The sequence below is a fragment of the Scheffersomyces amazonensis genome, assembly GCF_036850825.1.
Source record: "Scheffersomyces amazonensis strain UFMG-HMD-26.3 chromosome Unknown RJT21scaffold_3, whole genome shotgun sequence".
Taxonomy (NCBI): domain Eukaryota; kingdom Fungi; phylum Ascomycota; class Pichiomycetes; order Serinales; family Debaryomycetaceae; genus Scheffersomyces; species Scheffersomyces amazonensis.
Window position 1 is genome coordinate 1821432 of NW_027042743.1, and position 15248 is coordinate 1836679.

General features: G+C 30.2%; 6 protein-coding genes across 6 annotated transcripts; 3 read left to right on the forward strand and 3 right to left on the reverse strand. All coding sequences in view use genetic code 12, as the record gives it.

Moving 5' to 3' along the window:
- Positions 1 to 157: 157 nt before the first annotated feature.
- Positions 158 to 3427, forward strand: RJT21DRAFT_36970 (uncharacterized protein). The gene has a single exon (XM_064884336.1). It carries the CDS (start codon positions 456 to 458, stop codon positions 3396 to 3398), a length of 2943 nt encoding a protein of 980 aa, XP_064738920.1. The 5' UTR covers positions 158 to 455; the 3' UTR covers positions 3399 to 3427.
- On the reverse strand, positions 3428 to 4156 carry TSR2 (Tsr2p). Its single transcript, XM_064884337.1, has one exon. The coding sequence runs from the start codon at positions 4086 to 4088 to the stop codon at positions 3456 to 3458; it is 633 nt and encodes a 210-aa protein (XP_064738921.1). The 5' UTR covers positions 4089 to 4156; the 3' UTR covers positions 3428 to 3455.
- Positions 4117 to 6780, reverse strand: ORC1 (origin recognition complex subunit 1). The gene has a single exon (XM_064881830.1). It carries the CDS (start codon positions 6722 to 6724, stop codon positions 4250 to 4252), a length of 2475 nt encoding a protein of 824 aa, XP_064738922.1. The 5' UTR covers positions 6725 to 6780; the 3' UTR covers positions 4117 to 4249.
- A 488-nt stretch (positions 6781 to 7268) lies between these two features.
- TEM1 (Ras family GTPase) lies at positions 7269 to 8306 on the reverse strand. Its single transcript, XM_064883250.1, has 2 exons — positions 8049 to 8306; positions 7269 to 7983 (listed from the first exon to the last, which is right to left on the reverse strand). The coding sequence occupies exons 1-2, from the start codon at positions 8078 to 8080 to the stop codon at positions 7416 to 7418; spliced, it is 600 nt and encodes a 199-aa protein (XP_064738923.1). The 5' UTR covers positions 8081 to 8306; the 3' UTR covers positions 7269 to 7415.
- A 350-nt stretch (positions 8307 to 8656) lies between these two features.
- RPS1 (40S ribosomal protein eS1) lies at positions 8657 to 9772 on the forward strand. The gene has a single exon (XM_064881831.1). It carries the CDS (start codon positions 8757 to 8759, stop codon positions 9525 to 9527), a length of 771 nt encoding a protein of 256 aa, XP_064738924.1. The 5' UTR covers positions 8657 to 8756; the 3' UTR covers positions 9528 to 9772.
- Positions 9773 to 10357: 585 nt separating this feature from the next.
- On the forward strand, positions 10358 to 15187 carry RJT21DRAFT_120731 (uncharacterized protein). Its single transcript, XM_064881832.1, has 2 exons — positions 10358 to 10477; positions 10622 to 15187. Exon 2 carries the CDS (start codon positions 10634 to 10636, stop codon positions 15017 to 15019), a length of 4386 nt encoding a protein of 1461 aa, XP_064738925.1. The 5' UTR covers positions 10358 to 10477; positions 10622 to 10633; the 3' UTR covers positions 15020 to 15187.
- Positions 15188 to 15248: the final 61 nt, after the last annotated feature.

Consider the following 15248-nt stretch of genomic DNA (forward strand, 5'->3'; position numbering starts at 1 on the left):
GGATGCAAATTAGCGATACATTTTTTTTTGCATTCTGAGAAACTCACTCCTTACGTTTAGGGTAAGAGGAAGGAGTGAAAAGAGTATGAGCAGAAAGTGTAAAAGTAAATATGGAAGTAGTTTAAGTTTAAGGTTATATAGATCAGAAAATGATAAGTATACATATAAATATAACAAGTTAAGTTTAAAAGCCATGTCCCCTAATTGTAGTAATTAGCTAGGGAGACCCCGCTAGCGGCACATTTCTCGGTCTCGGTGTCTGTCTCCCCCACCGCTTCGAATGGCTCGCGCACCAAAAAGAAGGATCTGCCTAACTTAGCCATACCCATTACCTAATTTGAAAAACGTTTCAGGGATTGAACTTAAGTATTCCGATTGACTTAACATTGTTTGAATTGGGGTTATTCCATTTCGTAACGATTTGGTATATATAGAAGTCCAAGTCAAAATACATAATGAAAACAGCTGAAGAAAGACAACGATTTAAAAATCATTTCTTTAAGCTTGGACAGGGTCGCATTATCAATAGTGAACAATATGAATTTTGGGAATTACTATGGAATGAACCACAAAGTGTCGATGATATCTTTGAAATATTAACTCCTTATGATATAAGAAGTATTCGAGATCAAAATCGAGTTAATATACTTAGTTTAATTTCAGTATTATGTCATCAAATTATTAATATATATGAAAAGGAAGATTTATCATCATCATCATCATCATCTCATGTCATAGCGTTATTAAATTGTATACGATTCCTAACTAAAATAATACCATTCATATACGAATTACCAGAATATGAGCTGGAGATAGAAGACGAATTATTTTGGAATGTGGACTTTGATCCTATTGGATATGCCAATAGATTAAACTCTAAGTCCAACTCTAAGTCCAACTCTAAGTCCAACTCCAACTCATCAGATCAATCACCAGCATTTCTTAACTCCGCTAATAAAGATAATATTGTAGCAGTCAAACTTATTGCTACACTAGTCAAATTACTCTTTGTTAAAGGATTCACCCTAGATAAAACCCTGACTTCTAATGTATGGGAGCCAGGAATTGGAGGAGCTTCTAAATATACACCTCCTGGCTTAATCATAGATTCTAATAGAACCGAAATTTTAAAACTACTTATAACTTTAAGTAGTTATTCATTTTATCAAACAACTGCAAATGTAATATCTTCAGGATCTAAATTTTTAACTTTATTAGTTACTTGTATTCCTCGAATAGAATTATTAACTTTAGTATGTTCATTAACAAATTTAACTTGTCGATCATCAAGAAGTTCACCTGAAGAAAATGTTTTGGTATTTAATAATAATAGTCAATTAACAGAAATGAGACATTTATGTGTTACTAATGCTATACAATTATTAACATTAATAACAGTTTATCCATTACCATCAATTGAAAATACAAAATTTTTACTTTCAAGTAATCTTATAACATCAAATAAACCATTTAATATTGTAAGATTATATTTAGGTAAATTACATAAAGAGAAAGAATTATTATTTCTTGGATCTTCATTATTAAATATATTAAAACATCCACTTTATGGAGTTAAAGAACCAGAATTTAATTTAATTAAAACTTCAAATATTCCACCATCTTTATGGGCCACTGAAACAACCATGTTAATTTGGGAATTAATTCAATGTAATAAAAATTTTAAACAACTTTTAAGTCAAAAATTTATTCCAGAAATAACTATTTGTTTATTATATAATATTATAAGTTATCATAATAATCATTCTCATAAAAATTTAGTAAGAATTTCTGCTTATTTCTTATTATATATATCATCAGATCTTGAACTTAATCAAAAATTATTTGATCCAATTGATATTAAATTTTATGAAACATTTCCTACAAATTTTAAAACAAATACAACTCCATTAACTACAAGAGATTTCTTAGTAATTCATATATGTACATTCCTTTCAAATTTAAATTTAAATGGTAATGGTAATGGTAATAATGATATATCATCATTATTACTTACAACTTTAGTGGAAATATTATATAATATAATTCAACCAGTATCAAATGAAGATATTAATTATCCAATAGATCCTGAAAAGAAATTACATAATCCAAATCCTCGAGGGGGATTATCATATGGTAGTTGTTCATCAATTACTTTATTAATTACAAAATTCTCAACTAAATCATTTTTATCAGAACGTAAAACAAATCCAGAATTATTGGCATTTATTATACGATCAGTTTGTACATCAATAATTAAATATCCTAAACCATCAAGAATGTTATTATTTTCAATATTAAAAAATGAAAAAGTATATGATCAAGTTTGGAATACTGTGTATGGATTTAGTAATGATTATTATAATAATGGTGAAACTCTTAAAATTATTGATGATACTGAAGAAGAAATTGTAGATTTTTCTGATAATGAATCACAACTTTCTAGAACTCCATCTTTAAATAATATTCGAACAATAATACCAGAAATTGAACTGGAACCAGAAACTGAAACTGATCATGATCATGATGATTTAACAGCAGCGTTAAGATCTCGACCTCCAACAGGAATGTCAGAACGAGCTAAAGAAAAATTACCAATTGAAAGCCCATTAAGCCGGTCTTGGGGTGGGAATGATGCTTTAAGAATTATATTAACCATTATAATTCCTCATTTAAAAGTAGTATTAAAAGAAATTTGGTCAAGTAGAGAAGGTTCAAGTATTGATAGTTTTGTATTAGTTAAACATATTGAAGAAACTAATTTTGATGATGTATTATCAGCAAATAAAGGTCAAATTAATTATGATTTTTTACCAGATACTCCATTAGAACCATTAAAATTTAATTGGAGTCATTTATCACTTGGTTGGTATGTATCTTTATTATATTCAACAATTTATAATACAGTTGATAGTGTAAGGATTTATACGGGAAATAATAATAAAATTATGAGAAATATTTCAAGTTCAATAGCTTCAGTAAGTAAAATTACCAGTTATTTTATGAGACAAGATACTTCTGAAACAAATCAAGAAACAATTGAATGGGTAGGGAAATCTCTTACTTCAGTGAATCAATGGTCTCAAACTTTAATTACTTTATTTAAGATTGAAAATGTTAATAATGAAGGAATATTTGGAAGATTAACTAATGTTAATCATGCAGTACCAGGAACTCCTGGTGGAATGAATGATATGGCTAATCATTTAGTTAGACGACTTAGTGATTTCCGATTAAATAATTCAAGTCGAAATAGTATATCATCAGGTCTTACTACACCTGTTGAAGATCAAGAACCAATATTCTCTAGAAATAGTAGAAATTCAGTCACGAGTCTTTATTCATTAAATACTTTAAATCGTTCAAGAAGTAATACTCCTAGAAATTCTATTAGCATGTAAAATTTTTGATAATATATATGTTAAATAACTATACTATATGTACTTTTCTCATTAAATCTATCTACGACCACCTCTTCTACCTTTCTTTTGAACTAATTCAAATCCATCTTCATCAACAATAGGACCTACTGGTTCTGTATCTACTTCCATAGAATCTTCTTGTTGTAATTGAGGAATATCTTCATTATCACCTTCATCTTCTTCATCTTCTTCACTATCAGAAACATCTGGATTATTGGGATCTTCTTCTATATGTATTCTATTAATATTAGATGAACCTTTAGATTGCTTTTCTTGCCATTTAGAATAAAGTAAATCAATATCATTATAATTCCCTATGGAAACATCCTTATAAAATTTAAAGATTAATGCTCCAATTTCTAAAGCTGAATCATTATCAACTTCAGTATCAAATTCATCAACCATAGCATATAATAAAGTTTCTTCTATTAATTGAATATCTACAACTTTTTCATCAAATAATTCTATAACTATTCCCGATATCCAATCTCTCTTCTCAGCCGAATTAGCTCCACCCCACGAATTTTCAACAGCAGTATTTAATTCTTCCCATTGATATACTGCCATACAAACTCCAAGTTCAAATTTGGCTTGTTGCCTTTCATCATTAAATCTTAATCCATTTCCTTCACTGGCTTCTACATAATCAGTAGGATCTATAGACGTCATTGTTAAGCTAATATTTATTCAAATAGATAAGTCTGCAAAAAAAATTATATACGGTATTCTACATATCTCTATATATTTTTTTTTTCATCATCGCAAGGCTGCACATTTTTTGTTACAATCAATGTCACTTGGCACGACCATACTTATACTTCTACTTATACTTAATAAAATCCATTCATTTCTTTATCTCTTCTTAATACAGAAGTGACTTCTTCTTCAGATACATTAAGTTGAATCTTTCTATGTCTTTCTCCAAGAATATTTTGTTGAGTAATAATTCCATTTTCTGCCAATTCATTAATTATATGTTTAAAATGATAAATTCTTATATTTGGAGTCGATTTCTCACTCGATAAAGGTCCGTTACCATAGAGGAAATCATTTAATGTTGTATCAAATTTTTGTAAAATTTGATGTTGATTATCTTTTGATGTAAATAATTGAATGGAATTTTTCATTTCATCAATTATATCTCCAAGAGTATTTTCTGCTAATCCTGATCGTTTCATTCGTAATAATGTGGCTCCTAAAACTAATTTGGCTGCAAATGGTAATGACATAATAAATGAAGAAATTGGTGAATTAACGGTTTCATTAATGGCTCGAGATATATGAGAAATTAATACATAACATGTAGTATCTTCCAAATCTTCATTTGGATTATCCTTTTTCTTATTAATAAAATCTTGTTCAGCTATTTCAACAGCTCGACGACAAATAGTTAAAGCTCGTCTAGCATCACCACTAACACTTGCAACTTTTCTTGAAGCAAATGAAATAGCATCATCTTTAACTATTACTTTCATTTTATTTTCTCGTTGAATTTCTCTTAATCTATGCTTAATAATATCTCCTAATTGTTCATAAGTATAACCAATGAATTGAATTCTATTCAATCCTAATCTAGATGAAATTTTATTGGAAAGTGTACGTTCAGGTAAATCCATTGTATTTGCAATGGCAATAACAATTAACTTAGATTTCGAATAGGTGGGCCAATTAAAGAAATTATACATCACATTTTGTTTCTTAGAAGCAATTTGATCAAGTTCATCCATAAGAACTACTAATGGTTTCCTGTCTTTAGCTTCTTCTGCAAAATATTGATCAAGAAGTCGAACTGCATTGGCAGAACTAACTTTAAATCCGCTGATTTTCTCCCATAATACTTCAAAAGCAACATTAGGTGATAAAAGTTTTAAACCATTAATTTCAAGATAATCAAACTTTTTAAGCTCGCCAGCAGAAGCTGAATCTTGTAATTGTGCAATTACTTCTCGTACAGTTGCAGTTTTACCTACACCTGGTGTACCACTAACATAAATACAACATCCAGTTTCTTCTTGAATTGCAGTATCAAGACTTAAGAAAAGTGAAGCGTATTCATCTTCTCTACCTGGTAACGAGGCAATTCTATGAGATGCATGTAATCTACTTTTAATATCTCTAAATGCTTGAGAAGTAGCATCAATTCCAAGTATTTTATTCCCATTGCCAGTAGATTTCTTTGGCGAAAGAGACAGTAAAGAAGGTTTAGAAACATTGGACTTTATGTTAATGACCTTCTTGTGTGGTGATAAGATTTTATTCAAAAGTTCACTCGGAAGGTGTGTTTTTTTAGCTGGTGATGTTGATCTAGAAGTACTCTTTCGTTTACGTGGTGATGGTTTGGATTTTTTTGTAACAGGCTCATCTTCACTCAAGTCTACCTCATCATCTTCTGATTCATCATTTTCTGGTTCATCATCTCCACTGGATGCTGTTACGAAACCTTCGTCATCATTATCGTCATCATCATAATCCCTATTTTCATCTTCCTTTTCATCCTCATTTTCATCCTCATTTTCATCATCGCTTTCACCCTCCTTTTCATCCTCCTTTTCTTCAGCCTCCTTCTCTTTCTTCTTGTCATCATTCTTATTCAGGCCAGCATTCTTTTCTTTTTCTTCAATTTTCTTCTTTTTGGATTGAGTAGTTGGAGTCTCTCCTTTCTGTGTATCCTTCTTCTTAACAACTTTCTTTTGAACCACCTTCTTCTTATTATTCGTGCCTGGGGTTCGTGCCTCTGTTTCCTTTTTAGAACAAAGGTCTCTGATATAGCTGGTAAATTCTACTGGCTTGGTCTTTATAAAAGTTGTCAATTCATCGAAATCTATTTCACCAGTGAAATATTCATCATCTTGATCATATCCTCGTTGACATAGGAAAGTGAGTGTTGAATTTGATTCATCCAATACAATGCTCTTAAAATCAGATTTGGAAAGTACATTAACTTTTTCTACTACTTGATTAAGATATACCAATGATGAATATGCTGTTATCAATAACTCATTTTCTATGAGAGGTACCGATTTATCTTGAACATCACTACTGAGAATGAACCAATAAACAATCATATCAATATATCCAGAACCAGTCATAGTAAATTCTTTAATAATTGCAAGTTCAGATTCATCAGATTCTACATTGTATAATATTGTATCTCCTGGTTTCAACTCAAACCCATCACTTACTCTTCGTACATACATAGATTCAGGACCTCCACCACCTCTTCTTCTTATAGCTCTCTTAGTAGGAGATGAATCCTCTGGAAGTATGAATTCCCATCCTTCAAAGTCTTTCTTACTTGAAGCCATTGTTCAATCGGTGGACTGTATATTATCTATAAATTATATAATATCAGATAGTTAAGCTTTCTTTATCAATTTTGATTTCGTTCCGACGCGACTTTTACTGAGCCATCACTTCGATGGTTTGACTTTACACCAGTTTGGTGATACTATTAATACTACAAGATAAATAATTTAATAGAGGACATATTGTTACAATTGTCATAAATGATTATGATTGACTATATACAATTAGTATTATTATTTATATGATACATTATGTGTTTGAATTAGTAGAATTACAGTTTATAGTATAGCTACTTAGTAAAGACACACATAACATAGCATAGCTTGTACTCTACTAAAGCATTGGACTAAAACGTTGGCAGACAATAACTCTACTCATATGTCGTAATTAATGTCCGATAATGAGAACAAATAAAAAATTCGTTATCCACACATTTGACAGACATTATATGTGTAAATAATATATCGAATGCGGTATCGCATTTTTTGCAACTATAAACTCCGAAATATCTACAAATGTCAGACAATTATTATTAATTAATGTCATTAAAGTAATATAAAAAATGTATATAGTTAAGCATGTAATAGAATGTATATGTGTAACAAATTGAATAAATTGAAAGGAAACGTAAATGTATTATAGGAGAATTGAAAGTCGTGATTTTGCATGATGATGTTATGGAAAAAGCAATTACTTATAAATAAGAATTGGTTCACCAATGTTTACTATTTCTTCCAAATTTAATCGTAAATCAAATGCCTTAGATAATATTATTTTGAATATCTTTTGGACATTAATTGAATGACTAGTGGAACAGAATACGACAGGTGATTTCATGGCTTGACCAAATTTCTTTGCTTGTTGAGTTATTTCAACTTGATCTTGATGAGATAAATCAATAAATTGATCATATTTTGTACCTACTAAGAAGGGAATGGCCGTTTTATTAAAACCTCTTACTTGTCGATACCATTCTTTGATTGAATTCAAAGTTGATTTTCTAGTTAAATCAAACATAAATAGTATAGCAACAGCATCATTTGAAACTAATGGAAGCATATTTATAAATTCCTTTTGTCCACCCAAATCCCATATTGAGAATGTAATAGTTGTATTTCTTATTTGAATCTTCTTATCCATGAAATTAACTCCAAGGGTTTGTATATAATCTTCATCAAATGATCCCTCGACATATTTGACCATTAATGAAGTTTTACCGATTTGAGAGTCACCTATTAGACCTATTTTTAATGCAACTCTAGATAATTATGTTAGTATAATGCTTATAATTTATAAATTCAATACATAAATTAAATAACTTACTGATTATTTTGATCATTTTGATGATCTTCCATATTGTAATACAAAGATATAATTAATCAAACACGTATACAATGTGAATATGATTATGAATATGAATGTGAATGTTAAAATGCCAATTGATCTGTACAGAGTTCCAACCGTATTCTTAGGCAATATTGATTTGATGATGATATCCAAATAATTGGTCTATATATGTCTATTTATGTTCAATTAATGAAAGGACAAGATCCATACCATTACAATTAAGCGAGTTTGTGGATTCAATCTGACATTAATGGTTTGTTTACATTTTGTAAATTTATGGGAATGACACAAAGATAGAGTCAAAGAACTAAAGCCGATACTAGGGTTGAAGCCCTAACCTGTGCGAAAATACATGTGATAGGCTCAAGGTCACATGGAGTTGAATGCAGTCTTATAGATAATTAACAATCCGCACTAAGAAATCTAACACAGAAATAGTAAATTATGTATGTATGGATGTAGTGCTCATTACATCCAAACACACATAGTTAACTTCAAAATAATCGCACTGATAATTTGTTAACTATGGCCGTCTCATAGTTAAGGATTTTTTTTTTTTCAAACCAGAACCAGAGGAAGCAAAGGGAAAAAAAATTTTAGGTGAAAATTGTTTAACAACTCTTTTTCAATAACGATTCTTAGTTGTAGTTAATCAATAATTATATATACCGAAGAGTTAACAACATGGCTGTTGGTAAGAATAAGAGATTGTCCAAGGGTAAAAAGGGATTGAAGAAGAAGGTCATTGACCCATTCACCAGAAAGGAATGGTTTGACATTAAGGCTCCATCTACTTTTGAAAACAGAGCTGTTGGTAAGACTTTAATCAACAAATCTACTGGTTTAAAGAATGCTGCCGATGGTTTAAAGGGCCGTGTTGTCGAAGTCAGCTTAGCTGATTTACAAGGATCTGAAGACCACTCTTACAGAAAAATCAAATTAAGAGTTGATGAAGTTCAAGGTAAAAACTTATTAACCAACTTCCACGGTTTAGATTTCACCTCTGATAAATTAAGATCTTTAGTTAGAAAATGGCAATCATTAGTCGAAGCTAACGTTACCGTTAAGACTGCTGATGACTACATTTTAAGAGTCTTTGCTATTGCCTTCACCAAGAGACAAGCCAACCAAATTAAAAAGACCACTTATGCTCAATCTTCTAAATTAAGAGAAGTTAGAAAGAAGATGATTGAAATTATGCAAAGAGAAGTCTCTAACGTCACTTTAGCTCAATTAACCTCCAAATTAATTCCAGAAGTTATCGGCCGTGAAATTGAAAAATCCACTCAAACTATCTTCCCATTACAACACGTTCACATTAGAAAAGTTAAATTATTAAAACAACCAAAATTCGATTTAGGTGCTTTATTAGCTTTACACGGTGAAGGTTCTGGTGAAGAAAAGGGTAAGAAGGTTTCTTCTGGTTTCAAGGATGTTGTCTTAGAAACTGTTTAAATTCCTCATTAAAAATTTTCTAAAATTTAATCTTGGATAATGGGTCTTTTAAACTTTTAATATAGCATTTTTAAACCTTCCTTGTATCATGACTGCTTTAGTAGTTTGGTATAAAACAAACAACAATCAAATATTTTTAAATATATAAAGTTCTAATAATATTATTATATTATCTTGTACTTCTTTCATGTGTAATAATACATATCTATCGAATAGAAATTTGCGATTAAACAGTAAAGGTTACCTATAGATTACTTACAGGTAACTAGTCTCGCTCAAATTTGACTAGATTAGCGTCTTCATTTCTATTTAGTGAGTGATAGTAATTTAATTTCGATTTTGACACAATTTCGCATCACACTACGTCAAACTAGTTATTGCTCAGAGTATAGAAGCTGTAAAAGACAATAGTTCTAGATAAGCTCACTGTAACTATAGTCTACTTTACTTAAGTTAGGTTAAAATAAGACAACATAACATAACAAAGTTAACTTAACTTAACTTAATCTTTACTACCCCTATTCTAGTTCTCTTATAGCATCTATATTATATGTGCTCCACATACAAAAGGACACTTACTTCTGTTCAAAATCCAGCAGCTAACCTGTAAAATCACTTCCTCATCAGCAGCCCCTAATTTCTTCGCTGACTCCCTGAGAATTTCAGGTCCACTTCTAATCAGGGGGAAATTTTTACACATTAGCCCCCCATTTTACAAGTTACCAAATAGCCAGATAGATGTAACCAGCAAATTTCCCTCGGGCCATGTCTAAACAAAGAACCGGCCTAATAATGTCATACAGATTAATTATTCAATTTCGAATAATTGTTATTTTATTTCAAACTATTTATGTTTAGAAGTTGATATTAATTGTCTATATCTATTAGTTGTAGTAGCAATTGAATTTTAAAGTCAATTGCTATTCTTATAGACGAAACATCTGTTCATTGTATGTATTATTTATACCGAAGTAGTGGCATCGCAGGAAATTTCAGGTGATTGGGGGGATAGTAGTGGATATACGATGAATAACTTGTTAACCATTTATAATTAATTTACTTATTATTCATATACTAACTATATATTACTTTAGCAATTGTACAATATGGTACTGGAAGTGCCTGATCAAGCGCAAATACCAACTCAATCGCAATTGCCTAACGGCAATAAGGCTGATTTGACCGATGCTTCAACCGCGAACCGAGAAGTAAAGAAAGATTTAAATACAACTTTTAATCAACCAATTGTTGGATCAGGAGCTGTACCTGCAGTTGAACCACCTAGTAAACAAGAAGTAAGGGAGTCTGAATCTGAATCTAAAGCTAAATCAAATGAATCAACTTTACCACCTCCACCTAAGAAATTGAAAATTAGAGATCATGCAACTTTCTCATGGGAAAATGTTGGACCTTGGGATATTGAATCTTCTGATGATAAAGCTGCTTCATTAAAATATATTAAAAATGTTGAAACTTATATTACTGATCATTTTTATGGAGATTGGTATTGGAATTGTTCATTAATTATTGGTACATGTTTCTTTTCTTGGCTTGTTGCAAGACTTGGAGGAGGGATTTTATCACTTGGATTAGTATTATTAGGAACTAATTCTGTGTATAGATTAGAATTCAGAAGATTTAATAGAGATATAAGAGATGATATGACAAGAATTCATGCTAATAATAGATTAGATAAAGAAGTTGAAACTATGGAATGGATGAATTCATTTTTAGATAAATTTTGGGTTATTTATATGCCTGCATTATCAGAACAAGTTATGTATCAAACTAATTTAGTATTAAAAGATGCTGCACCTGGATTTGGAATTGATAAATTATCATTAGATGAATTTACTTTAGGTTCAAAAGCTCCAAGAGTTCATTCAATAAAGACTTATCCAAAAAAGGCTAATGATATAATTGAAATGGATTGGAATTTTTCATTTGCTCCAAATGATACTGATGATATGACTAAAAATGAAATTAAGAAAAAGATTGATCCAAAAGTTGGATTAGGAGTTACTATTGGTAAAGCATTTGTATCAAAATCTTTACCTATTTTAGTTGAAGATATGTCATTTAAAGGTAGAATGAAAATTAAATTAACATTAATTGAAAATTTCCCTCATGTTAAAATAGTCTCAGTACAATTTTTAGAACCTCCAACCATTGATTATGCTCTTAAACCAGTTGGTGGTGATACACTTGGACTTGATATTATGTCATTTATTCCTGGTTTATCATCATTTGTTAATGGGATTATTCATATGACTTTAAAACCAATGTTTTATGCTCCTAATCATTTTGATGTTGATGTTGAAGAAATTATGGCTCAACAATCAAATGATTCAATTGGAGTTGTGGCAGTTACCATTAAAAGATTAACCAAATTAAAAACTGGTCCTAATACACCTCCAAATAGTATTAATCCTTATGTACAAATTAAACTTGGTAATAATTATGAAATTGATGAAAAGACCAATGTTAAGAAATTGATTAATGATCCAATTTATAATGAAACTAAATATATATTGGTTCAATCATTAGATGGAAATAAATTAAATTTTAATATATTTAATTTACTTGTTGATAAAGCTGATGATCAATTAATTGGTAATACTGATTTTGCCCTTGGAGATTTATTACAACAAGAAGTTCAAACTGGATTAATTAAAAATATTACTGAAGGAGGTAAATCTGTTGGAAAAATTGAATTTGATGTTCGATATTTCCCAACTTTACCACCATTAGAATTAGAAGATGGTACCAAAGAACCAGTAACTGATACAGAAATTGGGATTTTAAAATTAAATTTACATGAAGCTAGAAATCTTGAACTTTCTGATTCATTTATTGGATTATTAAATCCTTATGCCGAAATTTATATTAATAATGAATTAATTAAAACTTGTCGTAAATTAAGACAAACTAATGAACCATCATGGGATCAATCTATTGAAACATTAATTACTGAACAATCTCAAACTGAAATTCAAGTATTAGTTAAAGATTCAGTTGATAATAATATTGTGGGTAAATTAGATGTTAATTTACAAGATATTGTATTTGAAACTAATAGAGGTCAACATTGGTTAACTTCAGCTCCAATAAAAGAAGGAGGAGTTGAACCAAGATTTAGAATTACTGCTAGTTGGAAAGCCTTAGGTATGAGTGATGATACACTTGTTAAATCTCATCATACTTCATCAATTGGTGGTTTAAGATTACATTTACGTTCAGCTAAAGATCTTAAGAATTTAGAAGCTGTAGGTAAAGTTGATCCATATGTTAGAGTCTTATTAAATGGTAAATTAAGAGCTAAAACTTTAATATTTCCTGAAACAACTGATCCATTATTTGATTCAGTATACTTTTTACCAGTTTCTAATGAACATCAACACTTTTTACTTGAAATTATGGATTATGAACCAGAAGGTAAAGATAGATCATTAGGTAATGCTGCTATTAATGTTAAAGACTTTTTAAAGAAGGATGATAAGGGACATTTCTTGGCTTATGATGGAGCCGAAGAAATTATTGAACAACCAGTTATATTTAATAAAAAACCCACTGGTACTTTAATTTATTCAATATCATTTATTCCAACCATTCCAATTTATAGTCATCATGAAATAGTTAATAAAGATGCAGTTATTGCTGAAGTAAGAGCTAAAAAACTTAAAGCTGCTAAAAAGAAAGAAGCCGATGAAAGACTCTTTAGACAAAATCCAAAAGAATATGAATGGGTTGAAGTGGCTGGAGATGAACTTCCTGCTCCTGATAAGATTGAAATGCCTTTAGAAACTGCCATTAAATATAGAGCTGGAGCTGTAACTGTACATCTTTTAGGTGGTACATTTGATAAACCAGATATTGTAGTCCATACTTTATTTGATGATCAAGCTTATTCTTCAGGAGTTTCTCCAAGATCAGAAGGTAGAGTTTTAAAAGTATCATCAACTGGTGAAGGATTTATTAGAGATTTACCTAATTCTAAAATAATTTTTAGAATTGCTAAGAAATTCGAAGTTAGTTATCAAAATGATATTCTTGCTGAAAGAAGTTTTGATACTCTTGATATTTTGAAAAAGGCTTATGATAAACCATTAAATATTAAAATTGATGATCGTAATTCTATTCAAGTTCAACTTGAATATACTCCATCTACAGTTAAATTACCTCCTAAAGATACTGTTTTAGATGTTGGATTCCTTAAATTTGATATTATTGGTGCTGAAGATTTAAAATCGGTTGATTCAAATGGTAAATCTGATCCTTTTGTAACTATTTCTGTTGATGGAATTCAATTATTTAAGACTGATAAAAAGAAGAAAACTTTAAATCCAATTTGGAATGAAAGTACAGAAATTCCTATTTTATCTAGATCAAGACAAGTTGTATTATTAGAAGTATTTGATTGGGATTTAACTCATGATGATCGTAGTCTTGGTAAAGCTAATTTACAAGTATCTAGTGTTGAACCATTAACTAGTACTGAATTCCCGGTTAAATTAGATACTCAAGGTATTGTTAATTTGAAAGTTACTTTTAGACCAGAATATATTAGACCAAAATTAAGTGCTCGTCCTGGTTTACCAATTGAATTAGGAGCAGTTGCTGGAGTTCCATTACAACTTGTTGGAGGAGCTGCTGATTTGGCTGGTACTGCTCTTGGTAGTGGTGCTAGTATTGCAACTGATATTGGTGGTAAAGGTTTAGGTATTGCTAGTGATATTGGAGGTAAAGGTTTAGGAATGGTTGGTGATGTGAGTGGTAAAGGTGGTTCATTCCTTAAAGGATTTAGTAGACTGAAGAAAACTAAAAAGACTAATGGAAGTGATGATGCTGATAGTACATTTGATAATTCTGATGTTGGATCTACTTATAGTCAAGGTAGTAAACTGATACCATCAACACCAGCCAAAAGTACTAAAGGAAATGTAATTGAACCAACTACTCCTAAATCTCAATATACTAATGATTTACAAAGTTTAAGATCGGGTCATCCACCACCAAATGCTACAGTAGCTGGACTTGAAGGTTTACCTCCTCCACAACGTCCATCATTTAGTCATACTAGAAATGCTAGTGGAGGTAATTCAGATGCATTAAGTTTTGTTGCTAGTATTAATGGACCAGATGCTATTCCTGGTAGAATTAATATTATTAGTGCTTCTGGAGCTAAAGGTTCATCATCAATTGAAGCCAAAGTTATATTAAAGACTTCTACTCGTGAGAGAGAATTATTTAAGACAAGACCAACTAAAGTAGAAAAGGGTACTGATACCTTAAAATGGAATGAAAGTGTTGCATTTAAGGCTACTACTCTGAGTGAACTTGAATTCCAACTTCGTGAACATCATACATTTGGTAAGAGTGTTAGTTTAGGTTCTACTTCATTACCATTAACTGATGTTCTTAACCATAGTGATAATATTGATGTTACTGTTGGAAATGTCAAATTGACTTTGAACATTAAATATTTTGGTTAGTTAGTTAAGAAACAGAAAAGAAAAGAAAAGTAAAAATAAGACCGCCATTTGAGTCGAGTTGTATTATTTAGTTTATTTAGTTTATTTAGTTTATGTTTAGTTTGTTTAAGTTTGTTTAAATTTAGTTTCTTAATAATATTAGTTATCGTTACATTTATTATTGCAGCTTTGATTAATGGCTGCAACTTTTATTACCTAATGGAGTGCACATAATTGGAAGGATTATGTA